Raw genomic sequence first — 21,306 nt, 5'->3', positions numbered from 1 at the left:
ATGATATTACTAACAGATAAAGTTTGGGATAGAACAATGCAAGTAGGAGAATGAAAGAAACATTTTATATTGAACGTTACAATTCAAATTAAAGATGAGTTTCTAATAATGAGCATTTAGTAATGAGTAAATTATGATTAAAGTATAAAAATAAAACTCTGATAGTAATCAGAAGAATCTAAGAAAAACTAGAGTGTGTGCATGTGTGTGTTAGGCTTTAACAGATAGACAGGAAATAAATTTTAACATATAAAGATCAAATTATTTATCAGCTTGCTTTACTAAATACTCACTGTAAAAACCAATTTGTGAAAACTATCATAATATATTAAAACAATAAGGAATAAAAGAGGTAAGGGAAAATTAATACAACTTAAAAATTAAGTACAATTTTGAGTAATTTTTCAAGGAAAAAAAAAACTATAGTTATTAGCTATTTAATGTTGTGCGCTTCCCTGGTGGTTCAGACAGTAAATAATCTGCCTGCAATGCAGGAGACCCAAGTTCGATCCCTAGGTTGGGAATATCTCCTGGAGAAGGAAATGGCAACCCACTTCAGTATTCTTGCCTGCAGAATCCTATGCACAGACGAACCTGGTAGACGACAGTCCATGGGGTCTCAGAGTTGGACAGGACTGAAGCGACTTAGCACATATAATATTTAAAAAATTTGGAGGATATGTATTAATCAAAAGAGGCTAAGTTGTGCTATGGTAAAAAATATCCTCCAAATCTTAATGGCTAGCCATAGTTTAATTTTCATTCATTCAATCCGTGTCAACCATGCTTCTGGCTGACTCTCCAGGGCAGCAGTTTTCCATGTGTTGGCTCAGTACTAGAAAATACTTAGATATTTTGGCATGTCTAGATTGATTGTTTCTTTTCCAATTGCCAAACCTGCCAGGCGAGTGTATGCTCCTTGGTTCTTTATCTCGTCACAACAATGATTCGGAGCGACGGACATTAAAGCCCTAGGTGCGTCACAGCTCTCAGATCTTAGAACAAACCATGTCATGGCTCTTAGACAAATCAGTGTTACAGCTCTATTTTATTTATAAGATAGCAGGAGAATCCATCCTCGAAGAAGAGAAGAGAGTGGAGGAGCACGTCAGTGTGCGTGGTGGTGGTGGGGTTGGGGGGGGCGGGGAGAGAGAGACAGAAAGAGCATGGGCACGCGGGAGAGAGAGAAAGAGAAAGAGCATACTCACGCGGCGTGGGGTGGGGGTAGGGGTGGCGGGGAGGTGAGGTAGAGGGGGAGAGGGAGAGAGCGAGAGAGAGCGCTTGGCTCCTCCTTTTATATGTTTTCTTCCCCCTGGGCCTGCCCTATGCAAATAGGGCTCAGCGAGGAGTGCTGTTCTACTTGAAGTCCTCACTCGGCCCTCGGACCTTTTTTGACCTTCTTTTGTTCTATTTTCGCGGGCTTTTCCCTTCCTTGTCTTTTAGCTACTGCCATTTTGGACTCCTTTTCCCTATTCTACCTAACAAACCCATGGAAGTGCCGATTAGAGAGATGTGAGCTACATTAAGGAAATGCTTCTCGGAAGTGACCTGCATCACTTTTGCCTTCATTGTCTTGGCCAAAGTGAATTGGCTGGCTGTGCTTGTCTTTAAAAGAAGGGTTCTTGAATTAGATACTACACTTGCTCTTAGCCAAAATGAACATGAAATTGGACAAACTTCGGAAGATGGTGAGGGACAGGTAAGCCTGGTGTGCTGCAATCCATAAGGTTGCAAAGAGGTGGACATGACTGGGAGACTGAACAACAGCTTGAGTTAAAAGAGAACTGAATATTGGTAAACAGGGATAATGCCTGTCGCAGAGGATAGCATCAAAGCTAAACAGGGAGGAAATCCACACTCTTAAATAGTTTCTATTAGAAAAATAAGAATGAAAAAATTTGAATGAAGCTTTCACTTTGAACTTTTAAAGTTGTTTGAAGTTGTTGAAAAGATAAATAGGCAGAAAGTGTGATTAAGCGAAAAGACAGAAAACATGCTATGGTATTAAAAAGGACTAAGATGTGGCCTTTGGGGGAGTTTAAAACAAACAAATGAAAATTTCACAAATTCTCCAATGGAGATAAGAATTTAAATCTTCACATTGTACATCCTGATAGTTCAGATGGTAAAGACCCCTTTTCAATGCAATGCGGGAGACCCCTTTTCAATTCCTGGGTTGGGTTGATCCGCTGAAGAAGGGATAGGCTACCTGCTCCAGTATTCTTGGGCTTCCCTTGTGGCTCAGCTGGTAAAGAACCGACCTGCAATGTGGGAGACATGGGGTTCAGTCCCTGGATTGGGAAGATCCCCTGGAGAAGGGAAAGACTACCCACAGTATTCTGGCCTGGAGAATTCCATGGACTGTATAGTCCATGGGGTTGTGATAGCTTACGGTGAATGATGTCGGATTCGTGATGTCCAAGGAAGATTCAGCTTTGGGACCAGGGACCAAGCTTTATCACTCAAGAGCTTTTGCATAGCAGAGTTTTATTAAAGTGAAAAGGGGACAAAGAAAGCTTCTGACACAGACATCAGAAGGATGATGGAGAGTTCCCCCCTCCCTTAGTCTAAGCAAGGGAGTTATATACTTTTTAAATTCAGTCAGTTCAGTTCAGTCGCTCAGTCGTGTCCAACTCTTTGCAACCCATGAATCGCAGCACGCCAGGCCTCCCTGTCCCTCACCAACTCCCGGAGTTCACTCAGACTCATTGCAATAAATCAGAAGAATGTTGCAAAGTTGTAAAAATTTTACTAGACCCACTCCCACAATTTACATTTTAAGATAACAGGATTAGACAAGGTTTTCAGGAAGGAGAAACTGTCCTCAAGCTGGATACATTGTTGTTATATAATCCTTAGTACAGAGTTTAAACTGAGTTGTTTGTTGTGTAATCATCAAGCTTAAAGAAAAAAATGTTTTATGTAACTAAGACTAAGGAATGTAGAGAAAAAACCCGTTTGTCCTTTCCTCCTCCTTGAGAATTCCAGACCCCATCTCCTCTTCAGGGACCCCAGACTTCTTATCAAGCAGCCTAGGAATTGACTCTCAGTCGCAGAGTTGGACTCGATTTTCACTTTCACGTCACTTTCACTGAACATCTTAACACAATCAAACCCAGGTGGTGCTAGGGGTAAAGAACCCATCTGCCAATATAGGAGACATCAGAGATGCAGGTTTGATCCCTCGGTTGGGAAGATCTAGAGGAGGGCACTGCCAACCCACTACAGTTTCCTTACTTGAAGAATCTCATGGACTGAGGAGGCTGGGGGGCTGCAGTCCATAGGGCTGCAAAGAGTCGGGTATGACTGAAGCAACTTAGCACAACATGCATGCATATGTCAATTATATTTCAAGAAAATGAAAATATAAAGAATTTGAATGGATCAATTTCCAATGTTAAATATAGATAATTTTAAAGGAGAGTTTTAAAAAAATGTTTTAGGAAAATATAATTCATAGGCGAATATAATTCTAGAGTGTAGAAACAACAAGCAACTTAATTTTAGGTAGTGCTTTAATATATAGTAAGCAACATTTATTTGCTCAATTTTGATAAAGTATGCATGCATACACACATGACCTATAAGGCCATATTTCTGAAAGCTACAAACTTCTAAACAAAATATTATATTAATTTTGCTAGTATATTAATAAAATGTAATGTTTTATTCAAAGAATATAATAATGGCTTAATATTAAGTAATAATGAAGTGTAATGCATCAATATGTCAGAAGACAAAAATGATTATTATTTTGGTATGCTTCAGAAATGCTTTATATCAAAATTCAACTTTATTTTTAATTAGTTTTATAAATGGGAATATGTATAAGTGTTTCTCAACATAATCTAAAATATCCATCTTAAACTGGACACATTTAATGATGAAATATTTGAGAATTTCCAGTGAAAAATCATGAGCAAAGCTCACATTTCTGATATTCACCATTGTTTTTTAACATTTTCCTGGCATTTTTAAGCAGTTAGACATAGAAAGAGCTGATTGGAATAAAGAAGCATTAAAAATACAAGTTACATGGTGATGTCAGAGGATGTATCCTAACATAATGTCCATGATCACTTTAATAGTAAACCTTTTATTAAAGATTTTCCCTCTTTATGCATACATTTTTTAGTTCATGATTATATGTATTATTTTAGAAATAAGTACATTATGAAATAACACAAAAACTTTTATCATTCAATTTTCATGAACAATAAATAATGCCAAAAGTTAAGTGCGTTAGACATTATTTAAAACATTATTTACATGGGAATACATGTAAACTCATGGCTGATTCATGTCAATGTATGGCAAAAACCATTACAATATTGTAAAATAATTAGCCTCCCATTGAAATTAAAAGTATCATGTTATTATATATTTTTAGTTATCTATTATGTAAATACCATAGATTTAGGTAATTTATTCAAAGTATTGTTCATGCATATGCAAAGTACTGTTCATTTACATATATAAATGTAAATAAGCATTTCATGGATTTCAGTTGGAATGTGACCTTCTGGCTACTTTAGTATATAGCATATTGTACATGTGTGGTATATTAATAGTATCCATTATTTCTAAATGATAATGTATCTTTTTCAGTTTGATTACATGGGCTCTGATATAAACATTGTAACACAGAAGATTATGCAGATCATTGGCCTTGTTAACACCGTAAGTTATTTAAACTATTTTTAAAATTTATTTTGTAAAAATATAGATAATATGAATTGATGTATGTAATATTTTGTCATACTTTTGAAAAGTTTCCACATTCAAAATACTGAATTAAATGTCTTAAATATGCCTTTACAAAAATTTAATACAGTGTTCAAATTTATATAAAAATTTTCATTTATTTTCTCCATTTAGATGTTTATCCAGTTAAAACTTACTGTTAGAATATCGTCCATAGAGGTTTGGTCAGATAAAAATAAAATTTCTATTGAAGGACCTCCTCATAGTGTTTTATATAAATTTTTAACCTGGAAGTATGAATTTACCTCCCGACCTCATCATATTGCATACTTATTTATGTGAGTATAGTATCTCATATTTCTATAAATAAATAACATCAAATGATTTTATATATTAATTATGAAAAATAAACATTTACTTAATGTACACTGAGTTCTGTAAATTTGGTAGACACCATCGGATGAGCAAAAAATGTAGGTTAAAATCTTTGTCTTCAAGTAGCTAACCAACATAAAATTACCTGAAAAAAGTAAAGTTACATAAAAGTATTGAAATAACTAAAGGAGGTTAATTATGAGTGACATAATTTTGTTTTTTTACTTCTCTTGGCTTATAAACTTTTACTGTTATCTCTACATTCTTTTCTCTCATCTGATTAATTTTTGTGATTTTATTTTCTAAATCACATGAATATCTAGATTCTAATGCAGAGAAAACTTATTTATGCTTAGTAAAGTAATATGCTTAGTAATACATTTAGTGAAAAGATAAATGAGGAGGTCACAGAAAATTGAATTTATAGGGTCATAAATGTAGAGGGAACCTGCATAAAATTATAAGCATTAGTCAATAGTATTTTGCATAAATTATCATGCCTCATACTTCTTATTATTCTGTATACTTATCAGATTGAGTGTTTACAGATATGTATTGAAACATTCTTATTGAAAGTTTGAGAAAAATATATTCAAATAGTAAGATTCAGTGTAGCATGGTACTTAGGATATCATATTTGTTAAATAATGTTTGCTGCTGTAAAAATTATTAATAATACTATTGAAATGTAATTATAAAGAAAATTGTTATTTTTTAGCTTCAAAGAAAATCCTACTTTTATAGGAGTCACAGTTCCTGGAGAAATATGTGGTAAGATTGCTGTTGGAGGAGTTGCTCTGGTATGTAATTACTAACAAGTTGGCTCTGATTATTCTCATGTTCCAAATTTCCTAAATATTTCAAGGTATGAGTATATATATATTGCTAAATTTGTTCCTCCATTCCAGTACTCATGCCTGGAGAATCCCATGGATGGAGGAGCCTGGTAGGCTGCAGACCATGGGGTCGCGAAGAGTCAGACACGACTGAATGACTTCCCTTTTACTTTTCACTTTCACGCATTGGAGAAGGAAATGGCAACCCACTCCGGTGTTCTTGCCTGGAGAATTCCAGGGACGGGGTAGCCTGGTGGGCTGCCGTCTATGGGGACGCACAGAGTCGGACACGACTGAAGTAACTTAGCAGTTAGCAGTTAATAGTGTTATTATTACTAATTAGGATCATAATTAAAATTAAACTGTATATAATTTCTTTAAAATAAGAATATTTACAAACTGAACAGATTAAAATTTATTGTTTTAAAAAGCATTTGGCCTTTGTAAGTCTGTTTGTATTGAGCAGTGGTATGCTTGCTATGGAATGAGGTTCGTGACATTGTACAGGAGACAGGGATCAAGACCATTCCCATAGAAAAGAAATGCAAAAAAGCAAAATGGCTGTCTGGGGAGGCCTTACAAATAGCTGTGAAAAGAAGAGAAGTGAAAAGCAAAGGAGAAAAGGAAAGATATAAACATCTGAATGCAGAGTTCCAAAGAATAGCAAGAAGAGATAAGAAAGCCTTCTTCAGCAATCAGTGCAAAGAAATAGAAGAAAACAACAGAATGGGAAAGACTAGGGATCTCTTCAAGAAAATCAGAGATACCAAAGGAACATTTCATGCAGAGATGAGCTTGATAAAGGACAGAAATGGTATGGACCTAACAGAAGCAGAAGATATTAAGAAGAGGTGGCAAGAATACACAGAAGAACTGTACAAAAAATCTTCACGACCCAGATAATCACAATGGTGTGATCACTGACCTAGAGCCAGACATCCTGGAATGTGAAGTCAAGTGGGCCTTAGAAAGCATCACTACGAACAAAGCTAGTGGAGGTGACGGAATTCCAGTTGAACTATTCCAAATCCTGATGGATGATGCTGTGAAAGTGCTGCACTCAATATGCCAGCATATTTGGAAAACTCAGCAGTGGCCACAGGACTGGAAAAGGTCAGTTTTCTTTCCAATCCCAAAGAAAGGCAATGCCAAAGAATGCTCAAACTCCCCCACAATTGCACTCATCTCACACGCTAGTAAGGTAATGCTTAAAATTCTCCAAGCCAGGCTTCAACAATATGTGAACCGTGAACTTCTTGATGTTCAAGCTGATTTTAGAAAAGGCAGAGGAACCAGAGATCAAATTGCCAACATCCACTGGATCATGGAAAAAGCAAGAGAGTTCCAGAAAAACATCTATTTCTGCTTTATTGACTATGCCAAAGCCTTTGACTGTGTGGATCACAATAAACTGTGGAAAATTCTGAAAGAGATGGGAATACCAGACCACCTGATCTGCCCCTTGAGAAATTTGTATGCAGGTCAGGAAGCAACAGTTAGAACTGGACATGGAACAACAGACTGGTTCCAAATAGGAAAAGGAGTTCGTCAAGGCTGTATATTGTCACCCTGTTTATTTAACTTATATGCAGAGTACATCATGAGAAACACTGGACTGGAAGAAACACAAGCTGAAATCAAGATTGCCGGGAGAAATATCAATAACCTCAGATATGCAGATGACACCACCTTTATGGCAGAAAGTGAAGAGAAACTAAAAAGCCTCTTGATAAAAGTGAAAGTGGAGAGTGAAAAAGTTGGCTTAAAAGTCAACATTCAGAAAACGAAGATCATGGCATCCAGTCCCACCACTTCATGGGAAATAGATGGGGAAGCAGTGGAAACAGTGTCAGACTTTATTTTTCTGGGCTCCAAAATCACTACAGATGGTGACTGCAGCCATGAAATTAAAAGACGCTTACTCCTTGGAAGGAAGGTTATGACCAACCTAGATAGCATATTGAAAAGCAGAGACATTACTTTGCCAACAAAGGTTCGTCTAGTCAGGGCTATGGTTTTTCCTGTGGTCATGTATGGATGTGAGAGTTGGACTGTGAAGAAGGCTGAGCGCCGAAGAATTGATGCTTTTGAACTATGGTGTTGGAGAAGACTCTTGAGAGTCCCTTGGACTGCAAGGAGATCCAACCAGTCCATTCTGAAGGAGATCAGCCCTGGGATTTCTTTGGAAGGAATGATGCTAAAGCTGAAACTCCAGTACTTTGGCCACCTCATGCAAAGAGTTGACTCATTGGAAAAGACTCTGATGCTGGGAGGGATTGGGGGCAGGAGGAGAAGGGGACGACAGAGGATGAGATGGCTGGATGGCATCACTGACTCAATGGACGTGAGTCTGAGTAAACTGCGGGAGTTGGTGATGGACAGGGAGGCCTGGCATGCTGCGATTTATGGGGTTGCAAAGAGTTGGACATGATTGAGCGAGTGATCTGATCTGATCTGATGCTTGCATCAATATTTATTATAGAATCAATGCTATTTTAATTATTAAACATTTTCCTCAATATTAATGACCAGAAATATCAATAAAAATAAATATCAAATAAATATCAAATAAAATAATTTTATTCAAAATTAATAATTTGTATACATTCATGTGCTTTTTAAAATTAAGTGACATTGATTATTTTTCTAATTCAGGGTAGCTTTTATTACTGTATTCAATTCTTTGTTATGTGTTTAGAGGAAGCAGGCTGTTGCTGGAAGGAACAGTCATCAGATATTCATAATCTGTTGTGTTCTGTTGTGTTCATAATCTGTAAAATTTTATCCCTTTACAGCAAGCTATATAAAAAGTAGCAAAGGGAGCTAATTACAGTGCTCCAGAAAAATAAGGCTATACTGTGATTTTTATACTGACCCACTTATATATTTAGTTGACTTTTAGTAGCATGTACAGTACTCTTGCCTGGAAAATCCCATGGACAGAGGAGCCTGGTAGGCTTCAGTCCATGGGGTCGCTGAGTCAGACACGACTGAGCAACTTCACTTTGACTTTTCACTTTCATGCATTGGAGAAGGAAATGGCAACCCACTCCAGCGTTCTTGCCTGGAGAATCCCAGGGACGGGGGGGCCTGGTGGGCGGCCATCTATGGGGTTGTACAGAGTCAGACACGACTGACGTGACTTAGCAGCACAGTGATTCAAACTGCCATCCACAGAACAGATTTAAAATCTGTACAGGTATGTACTTGCTACCACAATTAAAAAGACATATTGATTGATTAGATAAATAAAGCCAGTTCTGGAGCTTATTTATTAGCATAGCTAAAGAAGAATCAGGTATTTCCTAGGAATTTGTTTTTATTCTCAGTCTTTGCTCTTGGTCCCCTTTCACCCAAAGCCTGAGGAAAGGCCAATATTTCTGTTTTTGTGCCAGCACCATGCTATTCTGACTTCTATAGCTTTTTTTTTTTTTTCTATAGTATGAAGTCAGGGAGCCTGATTCCTGCAACTCCATTTTTTCTTTCTCAAGATTGCTATTCAGGGTCTTTTGTATTTCCATAGAAATTGTATAATTTTTTATTATAGTTCTGTGGAAAATGCTGTTGGTAATTTGATAACAATTGTATCAAATCTGTAGACTGCCTTGGGTATTATAATCATTTGACAATATTGAGTATTCCAATCCAAGAGCATGTTATATCTTTTCATCTATTTATGTCATCTTTGATTTCTTTTCTCAGCATTTTTAGTTTTCTGAGTATAGGTCTTTTGTCTCTTTAGATGGGTTTATTGCTAAGTATTTTATTATTTTTGATGCAGGAGTTGTTTTCAGTTGCTCAGTTGTGTCCAACTGCATGTCAGGCTTCCCTGTGCTTCACCATCTCCTGGAGCTTGCTCAAACTCATGTCCATTGACTTGGTGATGCCATCCAACCATCTCTTTCTCTGTCATCCCCTTCTCCTGCTGCCTTCAGTCTTTCCCAGCATCAGGCCTTTTCTAATGAGTCGGCTCTTTGCATCAGGTGCCCAGAGTATTGGAGTTTCAGCTTCAGCATAAGTCCTTCCAATGAATATTCAGGATTGATTTCGTTTAAGATTGACTTGTTTGATCTCCTTGCAGTCTAAGGGACTCTATACTTTGTTCCATTGATCTTTGTACCACCCTCATGGCAGAAAGTGAAGAGGAACTAAAAAGCCTCTTGATGAAAGTGGAGAGTGAAAAAGTTGGCTTAAAGCTCAACATTCAGAAAACTAAGATCATGACATCTGGTCCCATCACTTCATGGGAAATAGATGGGGAAACAGTGGAAACAGTGTCAGACTTTATTTTTTGGGGCTCCAAAATCACCAAAGATGGTGATTGCACCCATGAAATTAAAAGACGCTTACTCCTTGGAAGGAAAGTTATGACCAACCTAGATAGCATATTCAAAAGCAGAGACATTAGTTTGCTAACAAAGGTCCATCTAGTCAAGGCTATGGTTTTTCCAGTGGTCATGTATGGATGTGAGAGTTGGACTGTGAAGAAAGCTGAGCACCGAAGAATTGATGCTTTTGAACAGTGGTGTTGGAGAAGACTCTTGAGAATCCCTTGGACTACAAGGAGATCCAACCAGTCCATTGTAAAGGAGATCAGTCCTGGGTATTCTTTGGAAGGAATGATGCTAAAGCTGAAACTCCAATACTTTGGCCACCTGATGCGAAGAGTTGACTCATTGGAAAAGACTCTGATGCTGGGAGGGATTGGGGGCAGGAGGAGAAGGGGACAACAGAGGATGAGATGACTGGATGGCATCACCAACTCGATGGACGTGAGTTTGGGTGAACTCCAGAAGTTGGTGATGGACAGGGAGGCCTGGCGTGCTGCAATTCATGGGGTCGCAAAGAGTCCGACACAACTGAGCGACTGAACTGAACTGGGCATACAATATTGTATAAATTTCTTATTCAGGCTTAACTGACATACATTAATATTAGTTTCAGGTGTAAAACATAGTGATTTGTTATTTGTATATATTGCAAAATGATCACCACAAAAATCTAGTTAACATCTATCATCACAAATAGTTACAGAATTTAATACTGTTTTGATTACTACAGCTTTGTAATATAGTTTGAAATCAGGAAACATGATACCTCCAGATTTATTCTTTGTTTTCAAGATTTCTTCAACTATTTGGGGCCATTTAGATCAGATCAGATCAGTCATTCAGTCGTGTCCGACTCTTTGCGATCCCATGAATCCCAGCACGCCAGGGCTCCCTGTCCATCACCAACTCCTGGAGTTTACTCAGACTCACATCCATCGAGTCAGTGATGCCATCCAGCCATCTCATCCTCTGTCGTCCCCTTCTCCTCCTGCCCCCAATCCCTCCCAGCATCAGAGTCTTTTCCAACGAGTCAACTCTTTGCATGAGGTGGCCAAAGTACTGGAGTTTCAGCTTTAGCATCATTCCCTCCAAAGAAATCCCAGGGCTGATCTCCTTCAGAATGGACTGATTGGATCTCCTTGCAGTCCAAGGGACTCTCAAGAATCTTCTCCAATACCACAGTTCAAAAGCATCAATTCTTCGGCACTCAGCCTTCTTCACAGTCCAACTCTCACATCCATACATGACCACAGGAAAAACCATAGCCTTGACTAGACGAACTTTTGTTGGCAAAGTAATGTCTCTGCTTTTGAATATGCTATCTAGGTTGGTCATAACCTTCCTTCCAAGGAGTAAGCATCTTTTAATTTCATGGTTGCAGTCACCTTCTGTAGTGATTTTGGAGCCCAGAAAAATAAAGTCTGACACTGTTTCCACTGTTTCCCCATCTATTTCCCACGAAGTGATGGGATGGGATGCCATGATCTTCGTTTTCTGAATGTTGAGCTTTAAGCCAACTTTTTCACTCTCCATTTTCACTTTCATCAAGAGGCTTTTGAGTTCCTCTTCACTTTCTGCCATAATGGTGGTGTCATCTGCATATCTGAGGTTATTGATATTTCTCCCGGCAATCTTGATTCCAGTTTGTGTTTCTTCCAGTCCAGCGTTTCTCATGATGTACTCTGCATATAAGTTAAATAAACAGGGTGACAATATACAGCCTTGACGAACTCCTTTTCCTATTTGGAACCAGTCTGTTGTTCCATGTCCAGTTCTAACTGTTGCTTCCTGACCTGCATACAAATTTCTCAAGGGGCAGATCAGGTGGTCTGGTATTCCCATCTCTTTCAGAATTTTCCACAGTTTATTGTGATCCCTACCATTCAAATTTTAGGATTGTTTTATTTTGGTGAAAATTGCCATTAGAATTTTCATAGAGGTTGCACTGAACCTGTAGATGGCCTTGGGTAAAATGGACATTTTAACAATATTAATTCTTAACAATAATTATTAACAATATTAATTCCATGAACATGGAATATCTTTTCATTTATTTGTGTCTTTCTCAGTTTCTTTCCGGAGAAGGCAATGGCAACCCACTCCAGTACTCTTGCCTGGAAGATCCCATGGATGGAGGAGCCTAGTAGGCTGCAGTCCATGGGGTTGCTAAGAGTCGGACACGACTGAGCGACTTCACTTTGACTTTTCACTTTCATGCATTGGAGAAGGAAATGGCAACCCACTCCAGTGTTTTGCCTGGAGAATCCCAGGAAGGGCGGAGCCTAGTAGGTTGCTGTCTATGGGATTGCACAGAGTTGGACACGACTGAAGTGACTTAGCAGCAGCAGCAGCAGCAGCAGCAGCAGTTTCTTTCCTCATTGTCTTACAGTTTTCAGTGTATAATTCATATCCTTGATTATATTTTGTTCTTTTTAATACGGTTGTAAATGGGAGTGTTTACTTAATTTATTTTACTGATAATGTACTATTAATGTCTAGAAACACAACAGACTTTCTTATATTGACTGTGTGTCTAGAGACTCTACTGAATTAATGTATTAGTTCTAACTGGATTTGTGTGTGTGTGTGTGTGTGTGTGTGTGTGTGTGTAGTTTTAGGATTTTATATGTATAATATCTTGTAATTTGGCAAAAGTGACAGTTTTACTTCTTGTTTTCCCATTTTGGATGTCTTTTTTCCCTTGTCTCATTGCCCTGGCTTGGACTTCCATACTATGCTGTATAAAAGTGGCGACAGTGGGCATTTTTGTCTTATTCTTGTTCTTAGAGGAAAAACTTTTCATCTTTTTAACAGTGAATGTGATGTTAGGTGTGGGCTTGTTGGATGTGGCCTTTATTGTTATATGTTACCTTCATTTCCATTTAGTTGGGAGTTCTTAAAAATCATAAATGGATATTGACTTTTGTCTATTTTCTATTCATTACCCTTGTTCCCTGTTTCTTTTTAAAATCTTCCATTTTCCTTTTTTTGCCTTCCGTGGTTTTAACTGCACATATTATATTATTTCATTTTCTCTTCTTTCTAGAATAGTAATTACATTAAAAAATTTAAGCAGACACCCTAGAATTTATAACATATACATTTACAAGTACTTTTATTGTAATGTAGTTTGAATTAACTACACTAAACTAACTTAACTAAAGAACAAGATAATCTACTTTGAAAAAATTTCAGGGTTACCTGGGATATGTTTTCATTAGGTATGGAAATACACGCAGATAGGAGAATGGCTGTCATCCAGAAGTTCACCGTACTTACAGTTCCCTAGAAACAAGAAATATGCTACAGCATTCAGGGGCCACATAAAAAAGCACCCGGTTTGATCAAGAAGCATAGGAGGCAGAGGGAAATGTGGTCAAGAGCCTCTTACAGTTTCACTGGGAAGAAACGGGAGAGATTAAACAGGTCTCCAGTTGGCTAGTTTCAACAGGCCATAAGGCATAGAAGCTGTCCTTAGTTTTATGGTACCCAGCCCTGGTGTGACCTTGGCAGGTGGATAGCAGCCTGGTGTATGTGAGTCTGATAAAGTGGATGGTAAGGTATATGGGCTCTGGATTGACTGGTTTGTGTATGAAAGGTGTATTTGTAGGTGAGTTGTCTACTTTGTGAAGCAATTGGAAAACTCTTAAGAGGGGCAGACCTCCAAGTTGATAGGGCCCTAGATATGAAAGCATCAGAATACAGAAAATGTGATATTAATAAAGTTAGTCCTGTTGTGCTTTCAAATATTATCAAACTTTTGACATAGCAGAAGAAGAGACTTTTAGGGCCTAGGGCATAAGTTTTGCTAAACAGCATAGAAAACATTTTATTATGAGAGTTAAAAGGAGAAACACAAGTAAAAGTATAAGGATTTCTTGTAAGCCAACCTGTAACTAAATTTCCCATTTGTATGATGTCAGCAAAAGAAATATATCTCAAATTTCTGGAGTCTCTAACAGTGTTTGTGCAGTTATAAATTGTATTAAAAATTATATGTGTTTTTTTGGACAATAATATCCCCGTGTATGTGGGGAATAAAGGTGGCAAATCAGTCAGGCAATTTATCTTGTCAGAGAGTGTCAGTAGATTAGTTTGGTAAAGCACATATAAAGATTCATGGGTTTTGTATGTATGCAAAGGGAATGGCGGTTGTGGTGGTCATGGTCAGGGATGTAGGGTGGGAGGTTGTACAGTGGTAGAAAACTAGAGAAAGTAGTAGAAGAAGGCACTGGGGAGTGAGTGGCCCTCTTCCTAGGGTCAAGGGGCTTCACTAGGGAAAGCAATAACCTCCACCAGTTTTTAGAATAGCACAGATTTTCATTTAGACATGGAGTGTAGGGATATATACTTTGATAGAAAACAGATAAGTATACCCTTGTCGTGGGCTATACAGAGAGCAAGCTCAGGAAGTGCCATAGAGTCCCTAATTCAAAGTAAGAAAACCATTACATGACCTGTGTGCCATTTGTGCCTTGGGAGCAGCAGTCCCTGGGCATGCCTGGGGTGGTAGTTTTGGTGTCTGAGGGGAAGTGGTCTCTGTGCAGGATGCAGAGTCATCTCCAACAGGCAGGTCTTAGGCTGGAGTGATGTTATTTGAGGTGATACCATCTCTAGCAGTGAGATCCTGGACCAGTGCAATGTTGTTTGGGGGTGTAGAACTAGGATATCCTTTTAAAGGTGATACTGACTTGAGTTAATGCACGTTTTATTTTCATGGCTCCGTGGTATTAAAATGATGCTAAAGGCCTTGTGTCATTTGAAGGCAATGTTGGGCCTGTGACTTTGGCTTATAAATACCTGCTAACTCCAGGGGCTTGTGGATACACAGCAACCAAAAGTGACATTGGTACCTCTGCAGAGCCTGACTGGCACAGCCCCAGTTACGTGTGGCTTGATCTAAAAGTGTTCAACAGTCTAAGGTTTTGCCCTATTAGATGATGGCAAGAATTCTGTTAAAAATAGGTTTTAAATTATATGACCTGAGTTTGGTTTATGTTGTTAAGAAAAAGTCAGGTTCTTTGCCATTTGAAATATTTATACCTGTGTTTAGGGCTCCATAATCATGCTGAAGGCAGGCACCCTAATTTGGCCGGTCAGTATGGGCCTTCTGCCTCAGTTGTTGGTTTGGTTAATGAGAGGCGAGCTGGTGAAGTCTTTAGTTTGTAAGATTTGTATTAGCCAAACTTGAAGGCGTGTGGGCCTCAGCATTTGCCATGTCTGGTTGGAAAAATGGCTTACTTGAAGGATTTGGGCCTCCAGATGGCAAACCAATGAAAATATTGAGACTAACAGTAATGAGATGAACAGTCAACAGAATGTTGTATAGCTGCACCTGAGAGGCTTTTGTTTTTTATTTGTTTGTTTTTGTGGTAATGAAAGTTTAGGCTCAAATGGATCTCATATCAGATTAGCAACTGCTTAGACCATGAGGAAATCTGTGGTTAACAGAACTCAGAAGAATATGGATCTGGATCTGGTCTCCAACACTTATGGGTTGGGGCAAGATAAAAATTTCCAGCAGTAAGGGAGACATAATTAAAGGGACTTACCAGTGAGTCCTTACATACATGAAGACGAGACATAACTCCCTTTAAACATAGGGAAGGGAAATGGAAAAATGTTTTAAAGTTTGTGTGGTGTGAGTCAGACAAGGATCCTTGAATTAAGAGAGATTAAGAGCTTGGGCAATATAGATACCCATTTAGGAGTTAATTTGTTGGACCAGAATTTGAAAAAGAATTGTTTGAAGAAACCTTATGTCTCTGAATTAAACCACTGATCTGGACCCTATGCGGACATGAAAGTTTTATTGAATGTCTTTTCCAAGAGATCAGCGTTATGTCTTCTGAGAAATAAAATGTGTTCCTTGGTTAGTATTTTCCTTTTCCTTGGTTACCATTAATGATGTCTATAACTAGGAAGAGAATAAAATGTGTCCTGTCAAGGGCTTCTGTTTTGTCCTAAGAACTGCTTTTGATCAAAACCTGGGAGCCAAAAAAAAACAAAACAAAAAAGGGACCTAGAGAGTGTCATACTGAGTGAAATAAGAGAAAGAGAAATATCATATGGCATCCCTTATATGGAGAATCTAAAAAGAAATGATGCAAACGAACTATTTATGAAACAGAAAAAGACTCACATGCTTTAGTTCAGTTCAGTTCAGTCGCTCAGTCGTGTCCGATTCTTTGTGACCCCATGAATTGCAGCACGGCAGGCATCCCTGTCCATCACCAACTCCCAGAGTTCACTCAGACTCACGTCCATCGAGTCAGTGATGCCATGAGCCATCTCAACTTCTGTTGTCCCCTTCCCCTCCTGCCCCCAATCCCTCCCAGCATCAGAGTCTTTTCCAATGAGTCAACTCTTCGCATCAGGTGGCCAGAGTACTGGAGTTTCAGCTTTAGCATCATTCCCTCCAAAGAAATTCCAGGGCTGATCTCCTTCAAAATGGACTGGTTGGAACTCCTTGCAGTCCAAGGGACTCTCAAGAGTCTTCTCCAACACCACAGTTCAAAAGCATCAATTCTTTGGAGCTCAGCCTTCTTCACAGTCCAACTCTCACATCCATACGTAACCACAGGAAAAACCAAAGCCTTGACTAGACAGACCTTTGTTGGCAAGGTAAAGTCTCAGCTTTTGAATATGCTATCTAGGTTGGTCATAACTTTCCTTCCAAGGAGTAAGCGTCTTTTAATTTCATGGCTGCAGTCACCATCTGCAGTGATTTTGGAGCCCACAAAAATAAAGTCTGACACTGTTTCCACTGTTTCCCCATCTATTTCCTATGAAGTGATGGGACCGGATGCCATGATCTTCGTTTTCTGAATGTTGAGCTTTAAGCCAACTTTTTCACTCTCCTCTTTCACTTTCATCAAGAGGCTGTTTAGTTCCTCTTCACTTTCTGCCATAAGGGTGGTGTCATCTGCATATCTGAGGTTATTGATATTTCTCCCAGCAATCTTGATTCCAGTTTGTGTTTCTTCCAGTCCAGTGTTTCTCATGATGTACTCTGCATATAAGTTAAATAAGCAGGGTGACAATATACAGCCTTGACGAACTCCTTTTCCTATTTGGAACCAGTCTGTTGTTCCATGTCCAGTTCTAACTGTTGCTTCCTGACCTGCATACAGATTTCTCAAGAGGCAGGTCAGGTGGTCTGGTATTCCCATCTCTTTCAGAATTTTCCACAGTTTATTGTGATCCACACAGTCAAAGGCTTTGGCATAATCAATAAAGCAGAAATAGATGTTTTAATGGAACTCTCTTGCTTTTTCCATGATCCAGCGGATGTTGACAATTTGATCTCTGGTTCCTCTGCCTTTTCTAAAACCAGCTTGAACATCAGGAAGTTCACGGTTCACGTATTGCTGAAGCCTGGCTTGGAGAATTTTGAGCATTCTTTTACTAGCGTGTGAGATGAGTGCAATTGTGCTGTAGTTTGAGCATTCTTTGGCATTGCCTTTCTTTGGGATTGGAATGAAAACTGACCTTTTCCAATCCTGTGGCCACTGCTGAGTTTTCCAAATTTGCTGTCATATTGAGTGCAGCACTTTCACAGCATCATCTTTCAGGATTTGAAATAGCTCCACTGGAATTCCATCACCTCCACTAGCTTTGTGTGCAGTGATGCTTTCTAAGGCCCACTTGACTTCACATTTCAGGATGTCTGGTTCTAGGTGAGTGATCACACCATCGTGATTATCTTGGTCGTGAAGATCTTTTTTGTATAGTTCTGTGTATTCTTGCCACCTCTTCTGCTTCTGTTAGGTTCATACCATTTCTGTCCTTTATCGAGCCCATCTTTGCATGAAATGTTCCCTTGGTATCTCTAATTTTCTTGAAGAGATCTCTAGTCTTTCCCATTCTGTTGTTTTCCTCTATTTCTTTGCATTGATCACTGAAGAAGGCTTTCTTATCTCTCCTTGCTATTCTTTGGAACTCTGCATTCAGATGCTTATATCTTTCCTTTTCTCCTTTGCTTTTTGCTTCTCTTCTTTTCACAGCTATTTGTAAGGCCTCCCCAGACAGCCATTTTGCTTTTTTGCATTTCTTTTCCATGGGGATGGTCTTGATCCCTGTCTCCTGTACAATGTCACGAACCTCAGTCCATAGTTCATCAGGCAGTCTATCTATCAGATCTAGGCCCTTAAATCTACTTCTCACGTCCACTGTATAATCATAAGGGATTTGATTTAGGTCATACCTGAATGGTCTAGTGGTTTTCCCTACTTTCTTCAATTTCAGTCTGAATTTGTCCTGGTCTTGTTTTTGCTGACTGTATAGAGCTTCTCCATCTTTGGCTGCAAAGAATATAATCAATCTGATTTCAGTGTTGACCATCTGGTGATGTCCATGTATAGAGTCTTCTCTTGTGTTGTTGGAAGAGGGTGTTTGTTATGACCAGTGCATTTTCTTGGCAAAACTCTATCAGTCTTTGCCCTGCTTCATTCCATATTCCAAGGCCAAATTTGCCTGTTACTCCAGGTGTTTCTTGACTTCCTACTTTTGCATTTAGTCCCCTATAATGAAAAGGACATCTTTTTTGGGTGTTAGTTCTAAAAGGGCTTGTAGGTTTTCATAGAACCATTCAACTTCAGCTTCTTCAGTGTACTGGTTGGGACATAGACTTGGATTACTGTGAGAATGAATTTATGGTAACAGAGTTGGGGGGAAGGGTGAGGGGAAGGGATAGTTAGGGAGTTTGGGATGGACATGTACATCTTCTCCTCTGAACTGTTTTTGCCATTCCCTCACAATGCCACCTTTCTCTTGATGCATCAAGAACCCAAATACTATTTTCAGAGCAGTTTTCGGTTCACAGCACCATTGAGATGGAAGTCCATGTGTTCCTTTCACCTGTACTTGCACAGCCTTCTTTGGTGTCAGCATCACTCACATGGTGGTATACTTCTCACAACTGGTGAACATACACTGACCCATTAAAATAGCCAGAGTTCGTATTTGCCTTGGGGTTCAATCCTGGTGTTCTACATTCTATGGATTTGGTCAAATAATGACATGTATCCATCATTATGGTATCATGCACAGTATTTTCACTGCCTTAAAAATCCTCTGTGCTCTGTCAGTTAATTTCTCCCCTCCCCACCTGCAAACATGGATCTTCTATTTTTTTCCCCCAGAATGTCATATAGTTGGAATCATACAGTATATAGTCTCTGCAGGTTGGCTTCTTTAATTTAGTAGTATGCACTTAAATTTCTTCCTTGTCTTTTCATGACCTTGCAGCTCATTTCTTTTTAGGGCTGAATAATATTCCATTGTCTGAAACACGCCCCAGTTTATCTATTCACTTACTAAAGGACATCAGGAATGCTTACAAGTCTTGGAAGTTATGAATAAAGCTGCTGTAAACATCTATACAGATATTGGGAATGGCCCAAAAGAAAACAACCATGCCTACTGAGGATGTTTTAGTTATCTGTCACTATAGATAACTAATTAGTTGTCTATTCCTATTGCTATGTAACTGGTTGTACCAAACCGTATCACATGGAAACAACACAGTTCTGTGGATCAGTAATCTAGAAACAGTTTAGTGGGTGAAATTAAGATGCTAGTTGTGATACTCTTAAGGTTCAACACAGGGTATTTGCTTTCAAGTGCTATCATGTGGCTGTTGGAAGACCTCAAAAACTATTTCCCAGCTCACTTCTGAGGGCCTCTCCACAGTCCTGCTTCATGATATAGTAGCTGTCTTCCCCCAGGGTGAATGAGAGAGAAAGACATAGGATCCAAGAAATCACTTTTTTTATATTGCTTTTCTTGGAAATGATTTGTTGACTACTTATGACTTCTGCTTTATTGACTATGCCAAAGCCTTTGATTGTTTGGATCACAACAAACTGTGGAAAATTCTGAAAGCAACGGGAACACCAGACCACCTTACCTACCTCCCGAGAAATATGTATGCAGGTCAAGAAGCAACAGTTAGAACTGGACATGGAACGACAGACTGGTTCTAAATCAGGAAAGGAGTACATCAAGGCTGTATATTGTCACCCTGCTTATTTAACTTATATGCAGAGTACATCATGCAAAATGCCAGGCTGGATGAAGCACAAGCTGGAATCAAGATTGCTGGGAGAAATATCAATAACCTCAGATACGCAGATGACACCACCCTTATGGCAGAAAGCAAAGAAGAACTTAAGAGTCTCTTGATGAAAGTGAAAGAGGAGAGTGAAAAAGCTGGCTTAAAACTCAACATTCAGAAAACTAAGATCATGGCATCTGGTCCCATCACTTCATGGGGAAAGATATGGGGAAACAATGGAAATAGTGACAGACTTTGTTTCCTTGGGCTCCAAATCACTGCAGATGGTGACTGCAGCCATGAAATTAAAAGATGCTTGCTCCTTGGAAGAAAAGCTATGACCAACCTAGACAAGATATTAAAAAGCAGAGACATTACTTTGCCAACAAAGGTATGTCTAGTCAAAGCTATGGTTTTTTCTAGTAGTCATGTATGGATGTGAGAGTTGGACTATAAAGAAAGCTGAGCACCAAAGAATTGATGCTTTTGAACTGTGGTGTTGGAGAAGACTCTTGAGAGTCCCTTGGGTTGCAAGGAGATCAAACCAGTCCATCCTAAAGGAAATCAGTCCTGAATATTCACTGAAAGGACTGATGTTGAAGCTGAAACTCCAATACTTTGGCCACCTGATGTGAAGAACTGACTCATTGGAAAAGACCCTGATGCCGGGAAGGATTGAAGGCAGGAGGCGAAGGGGACGACAGAGGATGAGATGGTTGGATGGCATCACCGACTTGATGGACATGAGTTTGAGCAAGCTCCGGGAGTTGGTGATGGATAGGGAGGTCTGGTGTGCTGCAGTCCGTGGGGTCGCAAAGAGTTGGACACGACTGAGCGCTTGAACTGACTGACTGAATGACTGGAAATGATGACCTGTCACTTCTGCTATATTAAATTAATTAGAATCAAGTCAGAAAGTCCAGCCTACAGTCACTGGAATGGGAATACACAGGCGCATCAATATCATTGGGACCTGTTTTAGAGACTGTTTACTATAAAGAGA

The 21,306-nt window shown here is 39.0% G+C and overlaps 1 protein-coding gene across 1 annotated transcript in view; it reads left to right on the top strand.

Moving 5' to 3' along the window:
• Positions 1-1,166: 1,166 nt before the first annotated feature.
• The window catches only part of LOC102268068 (disintegrin and metalloproteinase domain-containing protein 5-like), a 112,184-nt gene continuing 92,044 nt past the window's right edge, over positions 1,167-21,306 (top strand). The window contains exons 1-3 of the mRNA XM_070364107.1: positions 1,167-1,246; positions 1,615-1,699; positions 4,609-4,680. Of these exons, the coding sequence (XP_070220208.1) occupies positions 1,167-1,246; positions 1,615-1,699; positions 4,609-4,680 (237 nt within the window). The remainder of the gene's footprint in view (positions 1,247-1,614; positions 1,700-4,608; positions 4,681-21,306) is intronic.

This window comes from Bos mutus, chromosome 27 (genome assembly GCF_027580195.1).
Source record: "Bos mutus isolate GX-2022 chromosome 27, NWIPB_WYAK_1.1, whole genome shotgun sequence".
NCBI classification, from domain to species: Eukaryota; Metazoa; Chordata; class Mammalia; order Artiodactyla; family Bovidae; genus Bos; species Bos mutus.
The sequence above is the reverse complement of the archived record's forward strand: the minus strand, read 5'-3'. Positions and strand labels throughout refer to the sequence as shown.